This window comes from Narcine bancroftii, chromosome 5 (assembly GCF_036971445.1).
Source record: "Narcine bancroftii isolate sNarBan1 chromosome 5, sNarBan1.hap1, whole genome shotgun sequence".
Classification (NCBI taxonomy): Eukaryota; Metazoa; Chordata; class Chondrichthyes; order Torpediniformes; family Narcinidae; genus Narcine; species Narcine bancroftii.
In genome coordinates, this window is record NC_091473.1 from 169,293,247 (window position 1) to 169,314,200 (window position 20,954).

General features: G+C 37.1%; 1 protein-coding gene across 21 annotated transcripts in view; it reads right to left on the reverse strand.

Moving 5' to 3' along the window:
• cacna2d3a (calcium channel, voltage-dependent, alpha 2/delta subunit 3a) overlaps nt 1–20,954 on the reverse strand; it is a 732,424-nt gene that overhangs the window by 557,088 nt on the left and 154,382 nt on the right. For 5 of the 21 annotated variants that reach the window (XM_069939680.1, XM_069939679.1, XM_069939682.1 and 2 more), the window contains one exon: nt 15,394–15,437. The exons of the other annotated variants lie outside the window; for them this stretch is intronic. In XM_069939680.1, coding sequence (XP_069795781.1) covers nt 15,394–15,420 — 27 coding nt within the window. In that variant the 5' untranslated portion in view covers nt 15,421–15,437. The remainder of the gene's footprint in view (nt 1–15,393; nt 15,438–20,954) is intronic. 21 annotated transcript variants of the gene reach the window in all.

Genomic DNA, 20,954 nt, shown 5'->3' on the forward strand with positions numbered 1-20,954 from the left:
AGTGAGTGTGCTTAACAATAGCAATTATTGTCTTTGACTTGTTCCCTGCTGATTTTAATGCAGTCAATGGCAAACATGGTGAAATGTTTCACCAGGATATTGCAACCATGGAAAAGTAGTGTCAGGGTAACTGGAATTCATCAATATTGGCCGACTGTCGACCATCGAGCGGCATCAGATGCTGAGTATAAATGAAAATCACCAGCAAAATATTTTAAGATCAGTTGAACTAAAGCAATGTGTCAGCATTATTATGTCATTAAACTTGCTAAATTCAATAAAAGTTTATTTAACATTTCTCCGTCTTCCTACGTGATACAACAAATTTGAAATTATCTTTGTGTTCACTTTGAAGTTATTATCATAATATCCAATCTTTTTTCAGGAAGCAAACCTTTAGAAAAAAGATTGTTGCCAAGTGTAACGAATCGATCAAGGAGATCCTCAAGTTGACTGCAGATCAAATGACTTCCATAATCTGAATGTCCTTTCTGAGTTCAAGGACTGCCGCATCTCAACTCATTATTATTGTAAGAGGACATTACAGGATGAATGGAAGCAGAAATTATGTTATTATTGATTGTCTATTACAAAGTGAAGAAAACTGCAGTTTGTGATGCATTTGGAAACACTTTTATCCTAATTTTCATACATCATTATGTTTCCAAACACCTACGAAGAGATTTACTTCTAAAAATTCATGCATAAAGAATTCAAATGAAGCATCTATTCCCTGCAGGAATGTGTACGTGTCAACATAAGAACAGAAATTCAGCCTCCCACTTATCAAAGTATTTCAAGCAAAGATGCAATCAGCACCAGGTCATTTCCATTCTTGCACTGTAAAGGGATTTTCAGGCTGACTTGAGCTCAAGTAACCTTCATCAATTGTGGCCACATTATCTTTTCCTTGTGCTGCTACTTTCGTCGCAGCTCATGTACTTCAACGACAGAGTCATCAATTACCAAGATGACGGTTCATCTCTCAGATTAATCAGTAATGATTAAAAGCCCTAGCTATTTTAAGTGTAACTCACAATAAACATGGACATTTAAGGTGAAAAAGTTTCCTATCCCATTTTAACTTGCAACTATTTAGCAAACAAAAGAGTATTCTGAACCTCTGGGGCTCAAGGAGTCCATGATAGTGAAGTCGTTTAGGTAAAATGTAATGAAGTTTACAATCAGCAACTATAATATTAATTCAGATTATCCAAAATAAATTCCCTTCTTATGCCATAATGCATATGTGATACTGCAGTAAAACCCTTGACATCTGACACCTATGGGGATTAGTAGATGCCAGGTAAGCTAGTTTTCTTGTTGCCTGAGGCTGCGTGTGGTGTGAATGGAGAACTAATGGCGAGGCATGCCCATTTTAAACTTCCAGATTTTTTACCAATTTATTTTCTGCAATTTATTTTTGCTGCTTGAGGTTGCTGTTTACTTGAATTCTGTTTGAAGTTTTTAATAAGGAAATATCTACTTTATTCAAGCATTGTGTACAAGACAACTTATGATTCATATTCTGTATTGCATTATATAAAAGTTATGCAACTAATAGACAATATATTTATATATATATATATATATATATATATATCATGTAATTTTTCTCTCTACCAAATCAATAAAAATATTTTTAAAAGAAAAGGAAGAATTCCGGATAACAAGGATTTTACGGTACAATAATAAAACAAAATTATGATGCACCAATAAACTATGCAGTAGAGTAGTTTTCGTAACTTCATGCATTTGGTTATGCACGCAAGGTAAAATATTAGAGAAGAAATTAAACTCACATCATTCTTGTGTACTATCTATCAATCAACTAAATGAGGGCACTGTAATAAATTAGCCATTGTCTATTACTTTTCTGAGCTAAGTATTGAAATATGGTCACATACTAGAAAGAAAATTTAAGCCAATAAATTGAAGATAAATGCTAAAAACAATACATTTCACATGTGGAGGGAAATGGGGAAAGGTTTTTTCTTTAAAGTTGTTCCATGACTGTGACAAAAGGATGCAATGTTACTACATTCAAAAAATTAGATCTAATTTTGACAATTTCATGTTAATCCACCAAGAGGACATGGGCAGCATCACACTAATGACCCATGAGGTCATTTAAAATTTTCAACATGCAATGGCTAGCAGACCCTTTGATTTATCTGACATTTTTAGCAGTCTGGCAGCTCATCACAATACAAGCATCATATGCTATGTTCTCATCAAGCATTTCAGGTCAGAACATGGGCCAGGATTTATAAGGGGTGGATCTTGTTCAGCTGTCACATTGGAGTACGCCTTCCTCCCCAACATGATTTGTTTCCAATAGCCATTCACATCCTCCAATCACTGGTACAATTTCACATGGCCATTGTGCTTACAGCTCAAGTCACATCAATCTGTGAATCTCCTGGGACATTTCCCAACAATTATGTCTTATTCAGATTATTACACATCCTTCAAACAATATGAAGAAATTGTGGGTTTCCGCAGCATTCAAGCTATGAATTCAGTGCTTAGCCAAGGCAATACAAATAATCTGGGGCAATCTCCAAACAAGGAGCTTGCAAAAGGTCTGAATCCTTCGCATTCCACAGTTGCTGTCTGAACTGTTGATATTCTCCTACATATTTTAAATTATTTAGATCCAATAGGACCACAAATGATGGCTCAGTATTCAAAAGGCTCAAAGCCCATTTCACCTTGCACTTGCAGGAATCAGCCACACGGACAAACTGGCTGTCCGATTTCAAGGTAATCTTAATGTTGTTCTGAATTCTACAAAAGAAAATATCAGTTACCTAATGAAGATATACCCATTTTAACCTGGATTCTCTGGAGGCTTGACAAGGAAAATACTTCGAGGATGCTTTGCCTCAAGGATGGTCTTGAACCGGAAGGAATAGTCTCACAATATGGGATCCACCTTCTTAAGATCAAAATAAGGGGGTAGCTTGTTTTCTCTATTAGTTGTTTCCTTCCCCAGAATGCTGTGGAGTCTGAATCTATCCAATGCTGAAATGGATATTTGATGAGTAATGGAATCATTACGAGAAAATGGATTGGAAAGTGGAGCAGGTAGAATGGCTTACCCCAGCCCTTATTTTGTATGGTATATCTTACTATAAACCTCCCACGAACAGATACAAAGGAATGGTATTGGGAGTCACAATTCTGATCCTCATTTCCTCCACCCTGAGTGGAGGCATGAATATTGGATTTAACTCAAAGTCTCTGATGCTCTCAACTACAACAAAACATAAACTCCACTTTGAAATTATCAAAATCCTGAACCTACACTGCCATTCAACAAGACCATGAAGTTTCTTTTACTTCCAGTCTATTGCCTGCTCTTTTATACATTCCTTGCAAAATAAACATAATTTCAAATCACGTGCACATTTCTCTGACAGTTTTCTGCTTATTTTTTGTTGTTATCTTTCTTAAAGGTTGACCAAAGCTCTCAACCATGGTTTCACCCTGTTAGAAATGCTCCTTTTGCCCCATCTGCCCACCACCCCTCTCCTTACATTTAAAATTGCTTGTCATGTCATCATAATCTGAATTTATTGTCATGGACATATCACAAAATTCAATGTTTTGTGGCTGCATTACAGTGTAAATATCGGGATGAATTACACCAAAAAAAATTAATTAGTGCAAAAATAAGAGAAAATCTCCAGGAGAGATCTTCAGAGATGTTGACACCCAGGAACTTAAAGTTCTTAACCCTTTCCACTGCAAAGAGAATGGTCTGTGTTCTCCAGATTTCCCTCTCCTGAAGTCCACAATCAGCTCCTTGGTCTTGCTAACGCTGAGTGCAAAGTTGTTATTATGACACTAGTCAGCTAGCTGATCTAATTTCGTCCTGTGTAGGCTTCCTCATTGCCAATAAGAACATAAAAAATAGAAGCAGGAGTAGGCCATTCAGCTCATCAAACCTGCTCCACCATCCAATGTGATAAAGGGTGATCTGATGATGGACTCATCTCCACTGACCTGCCTTTTCCTAATATCTGTTGTATGATAGGCTTATTCACACTCCAGGAGGATCCTAACTACAAGTTTACTTATTTTACAGGGGGGGGGGGGGGAGAACATCACGTGATGACATAGGGCCAGGATGAAGAACCTGGCTCCTCCGGGAAAAAAGTGAAAAAAAAAGAGAAGAGAAAAGCCTGAAACTAATCTGAATAAATCATAAACAACCAAAGAAAGAAACGAAATGTGGCCAGAGAAAGACAGAAGCAGAAGAAACTATAGAGAAGATGGAAGAAAAACAGCCAGAAGAAAAAAAAATGCCTACCTTGGAGAAGAAGCCTGGACCTGTAGTGAAGACCTATCTCCAGTTGAAGAGGGCCTCCTAACTCGCCTCCCAGCGAGCTGCAGCGTGCCTGCAACAAGATGGATGCCCAGACGAGTCGGGGAAGAGAGCTATTTGACTGAACATGTCTTCTCGACAGGCACCCTGGAAGTCCAAGAGGCTGTCTGAGGAGGGAACAATACTAGAACTGGAGGAAGAAGTAGGGGAAGGAGGAGGAGGAAGAAGAAGAAGAAGAAGAAGAAGGAGGAGGAGGGGGAGGGGGAGGGGGAGGGGGAGGGGAGGAGGAGGAGAAGAAGAACAAAGTCCAGTGGAAATGTTGGAAGAAGAAGAAGGAGGGATGAAAGAAAATTAAAACTATCACTAAAGTTCAAGACTGATTATAATTATGTAAGAATTAAAGTTAATAAGATGTGATATTAAGAGATCAGAGGTTAAAGTTACTAAAGTATGTGAATTTGTTAGAGATGCAGAAAAAGCATCAGGAAGTGGAAGAAAAAATTAAAGCATTAATTTGGAAAATCAATTCCATCAAGATAAAGTAGATAAAGTGGATGAAAGATTAGAGCACATGTTGGCGATGAATAAACAATTGTCTGAAAAAGTGGATTCATTAGAAAATTTCAGTCAAAGTAATAATGTTAAGATTATTGGTTTGAAAGGAGAGGAAGGAAACAATATTATTCAATGTTTACAACGTTGGATTCTTCAGAATTTTGGTCAAGTGTATTTTTAAGGGGATATTGAGATTGAGCGAGCTCAGAGAGCCCTTTGACCTAAATCTTAGCAGGATCAAGAAAAGAGGCCTATTTTGGTTTAATTTCTTTGTTATTAAGTGAGGGGAAAAGTTTTGGAGCTAGCAGCCAAGCAGGCTGAAAAAAGAAAAATGCCATTGGAATTTGGAGGAAATAAACTTTTCTTTTATCCAGACATAAGCTTTGAATTATTTTATCTAATTTTATTTTTCATTTGCATTAATATGTACATATAAATTCTTCATCATATAACAATACAATGTAATAAAAACAATACAAAATAATATATAATTATTTTTATTTTTATACCCCCTCCTTTCCCCAAAGAAAAAGGAAAAGAAAAGAGCGAAAAAAGTAAAAACTCCTGAATTTATTTATCATTCACTATTCCTATATTTCTAACATATTATTCCATCCTGTACATATTAATTATGAGGATGGACTCTTACTGATGAAATCTATATATAGTTTCCAAATCATATAAAAATTCTCAGGTTGATTCCTTAAATTATAAGTAATCTTTTACATTTCTGAATTTCCGTATGCCATCTATCCAACCTTATAAAATTATCTGACTTCCATGTAACTGCCATACATTTCCGTGCCACTGCTATTGCTACACTCAAAAATTTTCGTTGATATTTGGCTAACTTCAATTTGGTATCAGTGTCATATAAATCACCAAGCAAAACTATTCTGGTATATTTTGGTATCTACATCTTCATCCCAATAATATATTCAAATCTTGCCAAAATTTTCCCAATTTTTTTACAAAACCAAACTGCATGTAATAAGGTTCCTGGTTTTTTTTTGTTACATCTGAAACATTTGTCAGAACAATTTGAATCAAGTCCATGCAATTTATACAGTGTAGTATTATTGGTGTAAAAATTATATTGTACCATTTGATATCCAACATTAATTGTATTAGTTACATTCTCCTGGCACAATCTTGACCAGACCTCATCTTTAATTTGTATATTTAAATCTTTTTCCCATTTTTTTTACTTAAATAGTTCCTTTTTCTGCATTGTGTGTTGTAATTGTATATACATATTAGTAATAAATTTCTCAATAAATGTATGAATTATTAAATACTCAAATGGGCTCTGTTCTAGAAGTCTAAAATTTGCACCTAATTTCTTTTTTAAATATGATTTAAGCTGATGGTATAAAATAATATTTTTATTTTATATATTATATTTCTCTTTCATTTGTTCAAAAGTCAAGAAAAAAGGACCTAAGAAACATTCTTTTATCCTCTTTATCCCATTATTGTGCGAGATATCAAAGAAAGGATTATTTAAAGTAAAAGGAATAAATGGATTCTGCTTTAACACTATCTAGCTTTTTGGTAGCTCTTAATTCTTCTTTGTATATAAATTTCATTCCATATCTTGAATGAATGTTTTAAAATTAGTACTCCTTTCAAAAGTTTTTAGTTCCATTGATACAAAAAATGTTCTGGATCAGTTTCTCCTATGTTATTCATTTCATTAAGTAACCACACTGTCTTCTCCCCAATTTGATAACAGGAGGATAGAAATCTTAATTGAGCTGCTTTATAAAAAAATTTAAATTCAGCAACCATAATCCTCTCTGATCAAATTTCCAAGTTAATTTTTAAAAAGCTATCCTTGGCATTTTATCATGCCACATAAATTTTCTTACATTTTAATTTAATTCTTAAAAAAACGTCATTGGATAATCACTGAAATAAATACTGCAATCTCAGAAAATATTCATCTTTATACAATTTACCCTTCCTATTAAAGTTATTGATAAATCTTTCCATCTCTTTAAATCTTAATTGACTTTTTTTCTCATGGTTGCTAATTCAATTTAAATCAATTATTTAATTTTATCTCAATATTAATTCCTAAAGCTTTGAATTATTGAAGAAAAGGAAGTGTTTTAATTCAGTTAAAATATGCTGCATAAGAAGGGATACTTGGGAAGTATTTTTTCAAGGAGGGCCAAGTAGATTTTTTATGAGTCCGGAACATGCTCAAGAGTATGTGAAAGGTTTACCGGGTATGCGTCAAGAGCTGACCCAAACAGTAGACACTTGAAGTTGGAAAGTTATATTTTTGTGGTGAAAGAAATTTGGAAGCAGTTTGTAATATTGCAGAGATTAATTTAATATACTCGGAGAAGCCGGAGTCATGCTGACTGGTTCCTGCCAAACCGTGGACATTATTTTGTGTTTTTAGTCGCAACCCTAAAAATGGAGGGTGGTTACATTGTCAGGGGACTTTATGACAATACTCGAGGGGGGGGGGTGGCTTTTTTTCCCTCTTATTTCTTTGCTTTCATTCCAATATACCATCAAGTGCCTTTCTTTTTACTGGATTTAATGTTTATTTTGTATTTAAGAGATTAGTGAGGAACCAGGGACTGACAAAGGGGAATTAAGAAAAAGGGGAATGTGTAAGAATTTTTAAATTTTTACACTGAGTAAAGGATTAAAATTTATGAGTTTTAATGTAAATGGGCTTCAAAACCCTATAAAGAGAAAGTGACAATTGACATATATTAAAAAATTGAAAGTAGATATTGCTTTTCTTTTACAAGAAACACATTTTATTGAAAAATAACATCAAAAATTAAAAAGGGACTGGGTTGGCATAGTAGTAGCATCACATGTTAATACAAAAGCTCGAGGAGTAGCAATTTTGATAAATAAAACCCTTCCAATTAAAATACATAATACAGTTTTTGGCCCATTTGGTCAGTTTGTTTTAATAAATTGTCAGATTTTTTTTCTGAACAGTGGACATTAATGAATATTTTATTCTAACAGACATGATTCATATTCCAGAATTGATATGTTTTTGTTATCAGCAAGATTTCAAGGTAGGGTACAGCAGGTTCAATATAAAGCAAGGCTCATATCAGAACATTCTCCTTTTGTTTTTATCATAGATTTAGAAGGCAAGCAGGATACGAGTTTTAGATGGAGGTTTAATAATATGTTGTGGAAAAAGAAAGATTTTTGTCAGTTTATTAGAAACCATATAAAGCAATTTTTGGACATTAATGATAATAATAAATTTGATCTCTGGGATGCAATGAAGGTGCATATATGTGGACAGATAATAAGTTTTCCTTTGAAAGTTAAAAAAGGAGTGTATGTTTCAAATTAATAACTTAGAGACAGAAATATCAATTTTAGAAAAGGAATTACAAACAGTTGTCAGAAGAAAATAGAAGAATTCTTGTGAATAAAAAGTTACAGTATAATACATTGCAATCTTATAGAACAAAAAAAATAATTATGAGAAATAAACAGATTATCATGAACTAGGGAACTAGCACATAAAGTTTTAGTGTGGCAATAGAAAACTGAACAAGAATCAAAAGCTATTATTGCAACTAGAGATGAGACAGACCTTATAAACCTCAGGATATAAATAAATGTTTTTGGCAATTTTACACAAAATTATATAAATCAGAATCGATGCAGGATGATATTAAAATTCAACGAATTTTAACTCGAGTAAACTTGCCTAAATTAAGTATTGAAGAACAGAAAATATGAGGAACTTCTTTTACAGAGAGGTTGCAAGAGTTATAGCTTTTTACAGAATAATAAATCCTCTGATGAGGATGGATTTACATCAGAATTCTTTAAAGAACTTAAAGATGTGTTGATTCGTGTATTTATTTTGGTTTCCATATATGCAAAAGATTGTTGTTATAACATTATAAGTAATTACATTATGTTAATTGATGGAATATGGTGCAAACTTTGTCACTCCCCAGCCTCACCTTAATATTTCATTTTATTATTCTTCCTAGATGATATATGTGTGTTTTTAATATACATTATAGATTATACTTAGATTTTGACTAAGTGTTATATGTTACACAGTAATGTTTTATTTTATTGTACACTTTATATTTAATAGATACATTGATAGTTGTAAATGTTGAAATAATTAGGTCTTAATTTAGTTATAAGGTCATATCCAGTATTGTTTTAACAATAGTTTCTTTCTTCTTGTTCTATCTTCTTTTTTTATTTCTTTGGGGTTTTTTCTCTATGGGAGGGGGTAGGTGGGAGAGAAGAATTATAAAACAGCATGTATTGATTTTGATATATAGAAATATTGACTACATATGTAATTTTTACATGTGCTAATAAAATAAAATTTGAAGACAAAGATCACCTATTTTACCTGTCTCATTACACAGGACAAGATCCAAGAAAGCATGTTCATTTGTAGATTCAGCAACATGCTGTTCAAAAAAGCCATCACGTATGCATTCTATGAAGTCCTCCTCAAGATTGCCTTGACCAACCTGATTTACCCAATCTATATGCATGTTAAAGTCCCCCACAGTAACTGCTGTTCCACCCTTACATGCCTCCGATATTTCTTGGTTTATAGCCTGTGCCACTGTAATGTTATTATTGGGTAGCCTAAAGACAACTCCCACCAGTGATTTTTTTCCCTCTTTACTGTTCCTTATCTCCACCCAAATGGACTCAACATTTTTCTATTAGATCTTACATCATTTTTCATTATTGCCCTGACCTCATCCTTAACTAAGAGCGTTACCCCACCTCCTTTATCTTCCTGCCTGTTCTTCATAATGAGCTGGTATCCTTGGGTATTTAATTCTCAATCTTCTCCACCCTGCAACCATGTTTCTGTATGGGCCACTAAGTCATATCCCTTTGTATTGAGGGAGGCACAGTTGGTGTAGTGGTTAGCACAATGCATTTACAGCGTCAGCAACTGGGACTGGGGTTTGAATCCTGCACTGTCTGTAAGGAGTTTGTACGTTCTCCCCATATCTGCTTGGGTTGTTAGGGTATAAATTGGGCAGCACGGACTCATGGGCTGAAATGGCCTGGTACTCTGCCATATGTCTAAATTTTTTTTTAAATATGCCGCAAATTCACTGACCATGTTTCAAATACTACTAGTATTCAGATAAGGTTCCCTGTACGCACTGTGCTTTCAAAATCTGATAATCCTTGCCTCTTTTGCACTCAACTTTTATCCCCTCTACTCTTATTTTTCTCTTTTTTTAAACTTTGTTTTCACTTTATCCACACGCTCCTCTGTTGAATTTACCCCTCCCCCCACTTTTTTAAAGCCCTAAACACAATCACCAGCATCCAGGTCCCATCATAGTTCAGATGGAACCGTCCCCTTTGAACAGTTCTTCCTTCCCTAATACTGGTGCCAATTTCCCATGAAATGGAACCTTCTTCAGCCACATCAATCCTTGAGCTACGCATTTATCTCTAACCTTCTGGATCCTGCACCAATTTGCATATGGCTCAGGTGGTAATTCAGAGATATTTTGGTTCTGCTTTTCAATTTGGACCTTAGCTCCTTAAAATTCCCTTCACAGACCCTTTTTCCTCATTCGACTTATGTTGTTGGTACCCACTTGGACCATGACAACTGAATCTTTCCCCTCCCGCTGCAAATTCCTCTGCAGGTCAGATAAGATGTCCTGAACCCAGGCACCAGACAGGCAACACAGCCTTTTGGATGCTCTCTGCCTGCGACAGAGAATTTTGTCTATTCCTCTAATTATACTATTCCTGATTGCCGCGACATTCTCTTCTCTACCCCCTCTTAAATGGCTTCCTGAACCACAGTGCCATGATTAGGTTGCTCATCCTTTCTGCAGCCCCCACTCTTATTCACACAAGGAGCAAGAATTTTGGACTTTTGAGACAGGATCAAGGGCTGAGGCTTCTCCAGCACTCGCTCTTGAATCCCACTATCTGCCTCACTCATAGTCATACCCTCTTGTCCCTGACCACAGGTCCAATTTAAGGCAGCCATTCTAATGGGTGTGACTGCCTCCTGAAACAAACTGTCCAGGTACCTCACCTCCTCCCTGATATGTCACTGTGTTTGAAGCTTAGATTTCAGGTCATCAATTTTGAGCCTGAATTCTTTGAGCAACCAACACTTACTGCAGATGTAGTTATCAGGAACCACAATGGGGTACCCCTGCTCCAACATCATGCTGCCACAACACATCACCTGATCCTGCATGCCTACTTTATTTAATTACCTTAAATTTGGTGAGTTTTATATAACCACTACGAAAGCCTTACCTGTGGCTCTTCACCAAAGCCTTGTGAGATAAAGCCCCAAGGTCCCACTCCTACATTGAGCCACTCACACACTGCTCAATCTTCACCAGCCATTCTGCTTGAGCTTGCCTTTGATTTATTTGTTACCGTCCTTATTTGTACCACTAACTCCAACCAATCACCACTCTATTTAATGTTTAAATTGTCCTCGCTCTGCCTCCCTCTGCAACAGTTCTGACACTTACCAATGGCCAAATCCCTGCACTCACTTGCACTGCTGTGACACTGCTGAAGACTGTGGTGTCATCAGCAAATTTGTAAACGGCATTTGAATTGTGCCAAGCCACACAGTTATGTATAGTGAATATAACAGTGGGCTAAGTACACATCCTTGAGGTGCACCCTTGTTGATCGTCAATGAGGAAGAGACGTTGTTTCCAATTCATACTGACTGTGATCTTCCAATAAGGATGTCAAGGATTCAGTTTCATAGGGGGTACATAGGCCCAGGGTTTTGAGCTGTTGATAGAGATAATGTTGAAAGCAGAGCTGTAGTCGATGAAAATAGCCTGAAGAACTTGTTGCTGTTGTCTAAGTGTTCCAGAGCTAAGTGGAGACCCAGTGATATTGCAATGTGGAGCAATTATGAGATTGGATCCAGATCTTCACTTAAGTACAAGTTAATTCTGGCCATGACCAACCTCTCAAAGTATTTCACCACAGTAATTATGAGTGCCACTGAACGATAGTCATTGAGGCAGCTGACTCTGCTCTTCTTGTAGATGATTGATGCCCTTTTGAAGCAGGTGGGAACCTCCAACTGCAGTAATTGAAGAAATTGAAAATGTTCGTGAACACTCTGGCTAGTTGGTTGGCACAGATTTTCAGTACCGGTCTGCCATCAGGGCCTGATCCCTTGCAAGGGTGAACCTCTTGAAGGATGTTCTGATACAGGGTCGTCAGATTCTGCATGGATTCTCATAGATAACACTGAGTTCCCCATCTCAAAGCGAGTCATTTTCTCAGTTCTGATGCGAGGTCATTGAGCTGAAACAGATGCTTTCTTGATCTTCTGATTTTATCACATATTGTGGATTTTAGGAAGGGTACTTTCCTTCATTGGTGGAACAGCAATGCAGAAGGTTGATAGCTCCAGGTTCCTGCATGCCCACATATTAGAGGACCTCACTCAGGCCAGCACATTGAAGCAACTGTGAAGTAGACTCACCAACTTCCCAAGAGGTCTGAGGAGATTTGGCATGTCATTGTATACCCTATTGAACTTCAACAGGTATATTGTAGAAATGTACTGACTGGTTAAAGAAAACTCCAGAGTCCAGGAACACGAAGATTACGCCAAGTGTTAAACCTAGAAACCCACTTCCTGCCCACTGAAGACATCTTATAAAAGACCCCCATCACACTGGTCACAATCTCTTCTCACTGCTACCTTCAAGCAGAAGAAACATTAAAGCTCAATAACAGATTTTTTCCCCACCAGCTCTCAGGCTCTTGAATCTCTTCATATAACCTTAACTATGACACTACTCCAGGTCCACCAATGATTTGTCAGCACCACTGTTGCATCACTTTTTTTTTGCAATAACGCAAGTATCTATCCTTTTATATTAATTATATTTTTTTCTCATGTGATAATCTAATTTATACTTATGTTTGTTAGTGAATTTAATGTGTCCATGCAAGATGCATCAAGCAGTGCATCTCTCCATTGTACCTATGTGTATGACAATAAACTCCCATTCTCATTCATTCATTAGGGTAAAAGGTAAAGGTTCCATTATTGTCACCTAATACTACATTCAGAACCAACTTTCTCCATCTCATTTAGAATGTAACATACATGAAATTCTTTAACTTTGTCTACTGTAAAGAAGACAGAGTCGCCACTCACAGAAATGAAGCTCCAAAAAGGAACAAACTCACAACCTCTGGTTTACAAGGCCAGTGCTCTAATCACTGAGCTATGGCAACCTCTGTATAAACATCTATCCATCTTAGTTTTGAATAAAATCAATAATTGTACCTCTAGGATGGAGAATTCCTCAAGTTTACTGCTGTCTGAGTGAAGAAGACCTTTTCCCCATTTAATTTTTAGACTGTCAGCCTAGTTCTTATGGACACTTCAGTTGGGGAAATTCATATGTCTACCTCATTGAAGTTCTCAAAGAATTTTGAACATTTTAATAGGGTCACCTCTCATTTTTCAAAGCTGCAAAGAAGAGGGCCCTAATTTAATAAATCTCAACTCAAACAAGAACCCAATCTGGGAAAGCTTCACTGCTCACCCTCTACAACAAATGCATTCTTTTTAGGACAACTGATTTAGAGTGGGCAAAGATAATAAATATTGTCTCTTGTAAAATCAGTGAATGAGGCTTTAGCAACTTAGGATTCCAATTTGCAACAGTTATTCTTAGCTGGTATCTGCTTCAGGCAGCTCGACTCTAGATTCTCTGATTGTGTATGATTCACTCTTTTGCAGAGTGGTATTCATACTGCAGTAAGGTTCAGCATCTGGCACAAAGCAGAAAAGAGGCAGCTCCCTCTTGGGATAATTATACATTGGCTACACAGTCATGCAGCACATTGTATCTTTCATTTTACTTAAGAAATATTAAATATCACTAATGCAGGCTACCAATCTCAGAGGGTTATTTCAAGATCCTGCACTCAGACACATTGAGACTTATCCTGCTTGTCACATTTGCTCTTTCAATGAGCATTCAGATGTAGCATTATGTCAAAAAAATAGAAAAATACATAGGAGAAGCCATCTTCTGAATTATCCATAGGAGGTAAAAGAGTCAGAAATCTCTTAAATGGAACAATACATTTTGAGCACTTTATTTTACTGTCATTAATATAGTTTCTATTGGACAGAGGATTAGAAAACCAATTTATTTGGAGTGTACAGCATATTTTTGTTACAAAATAGAATGTGGCAATATATGTATACTAGAAGATCTGGAAATTACAGCAATCAAGGGGCAAGCAGTGTGCTTGCCATAGCAAAACTGTTGAGGTATTCTCCTTTCTTTAATCCTGCTCCTCAGCCTTCTGCCTTATGACTTTTCTGTAAAAGACTTCCTTCTAATCCCTGCTGTAGTCTCGGTTTTTGTAATGTAACAGATTACTGAGAAGTCTAATGTCTTTAGCATTCCAATGGGGAGACCCACAGCAAATCTGGTCAAGTGACCCATTGTAATTACACCTGCTCTTATTTCGACATTTCAAAACCATGGATGCAAATGCAGATCCTTTAGGCTTTTAAGCTTTCAAATAAAGACGTCAGAATACATTGCAACACAACAAAGGTTGTGGGGAGTGGTATTCTGTAAGAAGATGCTAGCTGAGTATTAATTCGATAAAAACTCATATGAAGAAGTTTATATAAGCTATATATTTAATATTATTATTATTAAGAAAGATTTTCATAAATTGAGACAATGCTGGAAAACAGATTTAGGTGTAGATATAAATGAAAAGAATTGGACTGAAATTTGTTATGATAGTGTGAAAAATACAATAAATGTTAAATATAGAATGGTACAATTATTTACATCAATTATATATTGCACTGCAAAAACTTAACAGATTGAAATCTGATTTGTCCAATAATTGTTTCAGATGTAATCAAGAAGTCAGTACCTTTTTACACTCTACATACTTATGTCCTAAATTGAACCTTTTTTGGACAAATTTAATAAAATTTCTTCAACAGGTAAAAAATATTAGACTTACAAAAGACCTTATGTTGTTTTAACTTGGAAACATTTCAGGAATTAGGGCAAAATTAAAAATTAATTTATTTCAGAAAGAATTTCTTAAATTAGCATTAGCCATAGCTAGGAAATGTGTTGCAGTGTCGTGGAAACTGGACACAGATTTGGATTGGGGCAGATGGCATGGAGAAATGCATAATTGTATTTCACTTGAAAAGATCACATAATTTAAGGAAAAGATATGATTTTTTTTTAAATTGGTCTCCATATATGCAATCTATTGGTGTTACAAATATATGAATATTATATAACTGTAATAGTATATAATTACATAATTCATCTTGAACCATCCATTCCTTGGCTATATATATATAAATTAGTTGTTATATTGATATAGAATTACAGTTAGTTATTACATATATTATATACTTCATGTTTTAACTTTAAATTATATTGCACTTTCTTTCTCTATTTTTCTTTTCTTTCTCTCACTTTTTTTGTTTTCTTTTTTCTTTTCATATCTTTATCTATGGAGACTTTGGAGTGGGGGTGTGGATGGGAGGGAAGGGGAGAAAATTGTTGGAAAAAGCATGTATTAGTTTTGGTAAATTATAAATCTATTTTATTTGTATATGATCTTAATACATGTAAAAATTAAATATTTTTAAAAATTGATAAAAACTCACTCTATTCATTTATATGAAGGAGTGGCATTAAAGAAGCAAGATAACCACAAGAGCCAACTACTCATTGTGACATCAAGTGGAAGTTGTGTGATCTTTCCAGCTGCATTCCACTTTCCCAAAGAAAAATAATGAAAACTGTTGTTGTTCAATTTAACTTGATTGGAGCATTCATGGACTGTTATTGCACCAATGTAGACTGAAAGGAGCTGAAAAGGCAGCCTTCACAACTATAGGAAGAGCTGTCTGTGTAATTGGGTCAGTCTTTGTGTGGCTGCTTCTGCGACAATTCTTCTGATAAAACAAGGACACAGAACATGGAATCCTTGGAATGTGGTGCTTCTTATTGAAATCTTGTGCTACAAAGGTAACTCCCAGAGGGATTTCAACTTTCAGGAATATGCTCCCAATTCAGTGAAGCAGCAGGTACCAATATTATGGATTACTATGTTGAAAATTACATATAAATTGAAGCCTTCACCAATGCAAAGAATAGATTTTAAATAAGTATAATACTGCAGAAAGTGTGACAGAATATGTTGTGTTTGTATTGTATATAGATAGGATTTTGGGAGATGAAATTGGGCAGTTTTTTTTTAGTGTAGGTCACAAATAAACACTTCAAAATAGATCTCATTTAAAATACTGGAGCTCTGCTCAAGCTAGACAGGCTGGCTCTGAATGCCTTTACAAAAGCTTTGGGGAGTGCCCAAAGGACTTCACTAATGGATTGTTGTTTTGAAAAGCAACCGATGAAAGAACTCGGAGAATTAGGTTTGGAGCCGCAGTCTGTGAGTGGAGGTTGCTGTTCTAGGAGGGTCGTGTGGTTTTGTAAGCAGAGAGAGAAAAACAGGCTTTTCTCTGAGAGAGAGAGAGTGAGAGAGAGAGAAAGAGAGAGAGAGCGAGAGAGAGAGAGAGAGAGAGAGAGAGAGAGAGAGAGAGAGAGAAAATTTAGTTCTGCAGTTTACTGTCAGCAGCGGCAGAGCTGGGACTGGAACAGGAAAGGCTGGCAAGCTTGTGGAAAACCCCATTTTTAAAGATGGGTTGTGAGTGCTTTGTTCAGTCTGGTCAAAGCCCTTGTGGTTCATACAAGAGGAGAGGACTAGCTGCCTAATGTTTAATTTGAAATAAGAGAAGCAAAAAGGTACTCTGTGGTGACCTGAAAGAAAGAGGTTATCATCTGGAAAACCTGATGGGCAAGTTTCTTCAGCAAGACACTGATGCGGCTGATTAAAAGGAATCAGTTTTGTGGGTGTCCAGTGGACAACAAACCTCTCTCTGAAAACCGACAAGAACCTTCCTGAGCGATGACCAAATACCAAAGCCTGGTGAAATTCATAAATGTTAACAGTTTAAAATTTGCCTGCAACCAATGAACTTGGAGAAATGAGAAGTGAGATTGGACTGTGAATCAAAGAACTTTTCTGAACTTATATACACATTACATACATGTGCGCTTAGAATTAGAAGGGGGTTAAGTTAGGTTAAGTAAGTTAATAGTAATAAGATCAAGTTTGATCCTGGTTTCATGTTTAAATATAATTAAAAGCAACCATTGCTTAAGTAACTATTTGTCTTGGTGAATATCTATTGCTGCTGGGTTTTGGGGTCCTCTAGGCTCATAACAAAAGAAATGTCAAAAAGCTGGTTTCATCATGCCATGTCAGTGGATGAGTTAACTAATAACTTAATATAGGTACAACATATACCCAGGAGATTTACATTTTGTACAAGGCTGGATGAAAAGCATTAACCACACCACACCAGGCATCTGCCCAGGCATTCTTTCACCTGCTGTTTGTTTTCCTAGTGCAAATCTGATGCACTGCAGGTCATGCCTTTAGTTCTCTTATCAATCCTTTTATGCTTACAGAGTGTGAAAACTGACCTTACTGGTCCTATCTCCAATGATTTAATTACATCCTCAAATGTAAATAGAAAATCAATTATTATCAGCTCTTTTCTGTGTTACAAATGAGTACAATAAAACTGCATAGAAACCAGTGCAGACCAATCAGCCCATCAAGTCTTTTCTGCCATTCAATTTGATCACTGCTGATCTATACTCTGACTCCATTTATCAACTTTGGGTCCATATCCCTTTACACCATTACCAGCAAACCTGTTCACTTCAATTATTTACATTATGAATAGACAGATTCAACAACTTTTAGATGAGAAATTCCAGAGCATCATGAGTGCTTCCTGACAACACCCCTACACAGCCCAGCTATAACTTTCAGGTCACATCACATCCATCTTCCTCCTCTATCAAATCCTTTAATTATCTTGAATTTAAATTATATCACTTGTTAATATTAGCATGCACGATAGCATACCGAATGCCTGCACATAATTTAACCCAATTTTCTTGTGAAATTGCACTGAACTGTCTTCAAGTTGACATAAAATTGTGATTATAATTTTTGATCCAAAAACAAATACTACACAATCATGTTGATAAATGAGGTCTGGTTAACATGTATCTCCTCAGCAACCATTAATGGTCTGGGATATTACATGTGAACAGCTGAGCTCCAATATTCACTGTTGACCTCAAGGAAAGCTGTCCACAGGGACATCAGTTCAAGGGAAACTTTATTGCTTAGCAACGATAATGCCATCAAGCTGGCTGAGCAGCCAGTCACAATGAAGGATGCGCAGAAGGAAAAAACTTGGAAGTAAAATGCATAATGTTTACAGAAATTGAAATAAAGCTTGAAGCATATATGAAAAGTAACATTTTATTTGAAGCACATCACCTTCAACAGTGTTGCATTTGGAACCATTGAAACCATGGCCATTGTAGTCTATGCCAAACTATTATTCTGCCTAGTCCCACTAACCTGAATCCAATTATTATCCCTCCATACGCTTCCCATCCATGTACTTGTCCAAATTTTTCATGTGCAAATTCATCACTTCAGCTGTCAACATTTGACACTCCCACCACTCTGTGAAGAAATACCCCCAATCCTCTCCCCTTTCACCCTTAACTCATGTCCTCTGGTTTGTATCTCCTAATCTCAGAGTAAAATACTTTGTATAGCTCTATCAACTCTCCATTCATTCTTCTATAGTCAGGGAATAAAGTTCTAATTTGTTTAATCTTTCCTAATAACGCATTTCCTCAAGTCTCATCAACATTCCAGTGAATTTTCTCTACACTCTTTCAATCTTGTTGATATCTTTTCAGTATTTAGTGATCAAAACTGCACACAATACTCCAAATGTGGCCTCACCATAACAACTTTACCATAACATCCCTACTCCTTTACTTTGATATATGGAGTCCAAATTGCCAAAAGTTCTCTTTATGACCCTATCTACCTGTGACGACTCTTGCAGGGAATTATGTATCTGTATTCCAAAATCTCTCTTTTCAATCACACTCACCAGTGCCTACCATTTACTGAATATGTTCTTTCTTGGCTGTCCTTCCAAAATGAAACACCACATACTTATCTGCATTAAATTTCATCTGCCATTTTGCAGCTTGTCCAGATCCCTCTGCAAGCTTTCAAAGCCTTCCTTGCTGTCCATTATACCTCCAATCTTTGTGTCAACTTCAAACTTACTGATCCAGTTTACCAGATTATCATCTATACCAGCCATTCTAAACATTTTTTTTAATGATTATGGCCCTCTTAGGACTCTGCTCAAAGGTTATGCCCCCCCCCCACCTCTTCCCTGTGAAGCAGTCAAGTTTAGTTGGTTTCTTCCATACTTCTCTCCTACTAACTACATAAAAAACATTAACGAGTACTTCCTTATTTCAATCCATGACCCTCTTTAAATGTGCTGTGGCCCCCAGTGAGGGGGGGCAGGACATATAGTCCCCATTGAGAATGGCTGATATTCTAGATCATTGATATAGATGATAAACAGCAGTAGACTCAGCCTCGATCCTAAAGGAACACCACTAGTCACAGGCCTCCAGTCAGAGAGGCAATCATTCACTATTAGTCTCTGGCTTCTCTCATAAAACCAATGTCGAATCCAGTTTACTACCTCACCATGACTGAACCTTCCTGACTAACTTCCCATGTCTTTGGCTTGGCTTCGCAGATGAAGATTTATGGAGGGGTATGTCCACGTCTGCTACAGGCTCATTGGTGACTGACAAGTCCGATGCGGGACAGGCAGGCACGGTTGCAGCGGTTGCAAGGGAAAATTGGTTGGTTGGGGTTGAGTGTTGGGTTTTTCCTCCTTTGTCTTTTGTCAGTGAGGTGGGCTCTGCGGTCTTCTTCAAAGGAGGTTGCTGCCCGCCAAACTGTGAGGCGCCAAGATGCACGGTTGGAGGCGAGATCAGCCCACTGGTGGTGGTCAATGTGGCAGGCACCAAGAGATTTCTTTAAGCAATCCTTGTACCTCTTCTTTGGTGCACCTCTGTCTCGGTGGCCAGTGGAGAGCTCGCCATAGAACACGATCTTGGGAAGGCAATGGTCCTCCATTCTGGAGACGTGACCCACCCAGCGCAGTTGGGTCTTCAGCAGCATGGATTCGATGCTGTCAGCCTCTGTCATCTCGAGTACTTCGATGTTGGAGATGAAGTCGCTCCAATGAATGTTGAGGATGGAGTGGAGCCAACACTGGTGGAGGTGTTCTAGGAGCCGTAGGTGATGCCAGCAGAGGACCCATGATTCGGAGCCTAACAGGAGCGTGGGTATGACAACGGCTCTGTACACGCTGATCTTTGTGTGTTTCTTCAGGTGGTTGTTTTTCCAGACTCTTTTGTGTAGTCTTCCAAAGGCGCTATTTGCCTTGGTGAATCTGTTGTCTATCTCTTTGTTGATCCTTGCATCAGATGAAATGGTGCAGCCGAGGTAGGTAAACTGGTTGACCGTTTTGAGTTCCGAGTGCCCGATGGAGATGTGGGGCAGCTGGTGGTCATGGTGGGGAGCTGGCTGATGGAGGACCTCAGTTTTCTTCAGGCTGACTTCCAGGCCAAACATTTTGGCAGTTTCTGCAAAACAGGACGTCATGCATTGGAGAGCTGGCTCTGAATGGGCAACTAAAGCGGTATCGTCTTCAAAGAGTAGTTCACGGACAATTTGCTCTTGTGTCTTGGTGTGAGCTTGCAGGCGCCTCAGATTGAAGAGACTGCCATCCGTGCGGTACCGGATGTAAACAGCATCTTCATTGTTGAGGTCTTTATTGGCTTGTTTCAGCATCATGCTGAAGAAGATAGTAAAGAGGGTTGGTGCGAAGACGCAGCCTTGCTTCACGCTGTTGTCAATGGAGAAGGGTTCGGAGAGCTCATTGCTGTATCTGACCCGACCTTGTTGGTTTTCGTGAAGTTGGATAACCATGTTGAGGAACTTGGGGGGGCATCCGATGCGCTCTAGTATTTGCCAAAGCCCTTTCCTG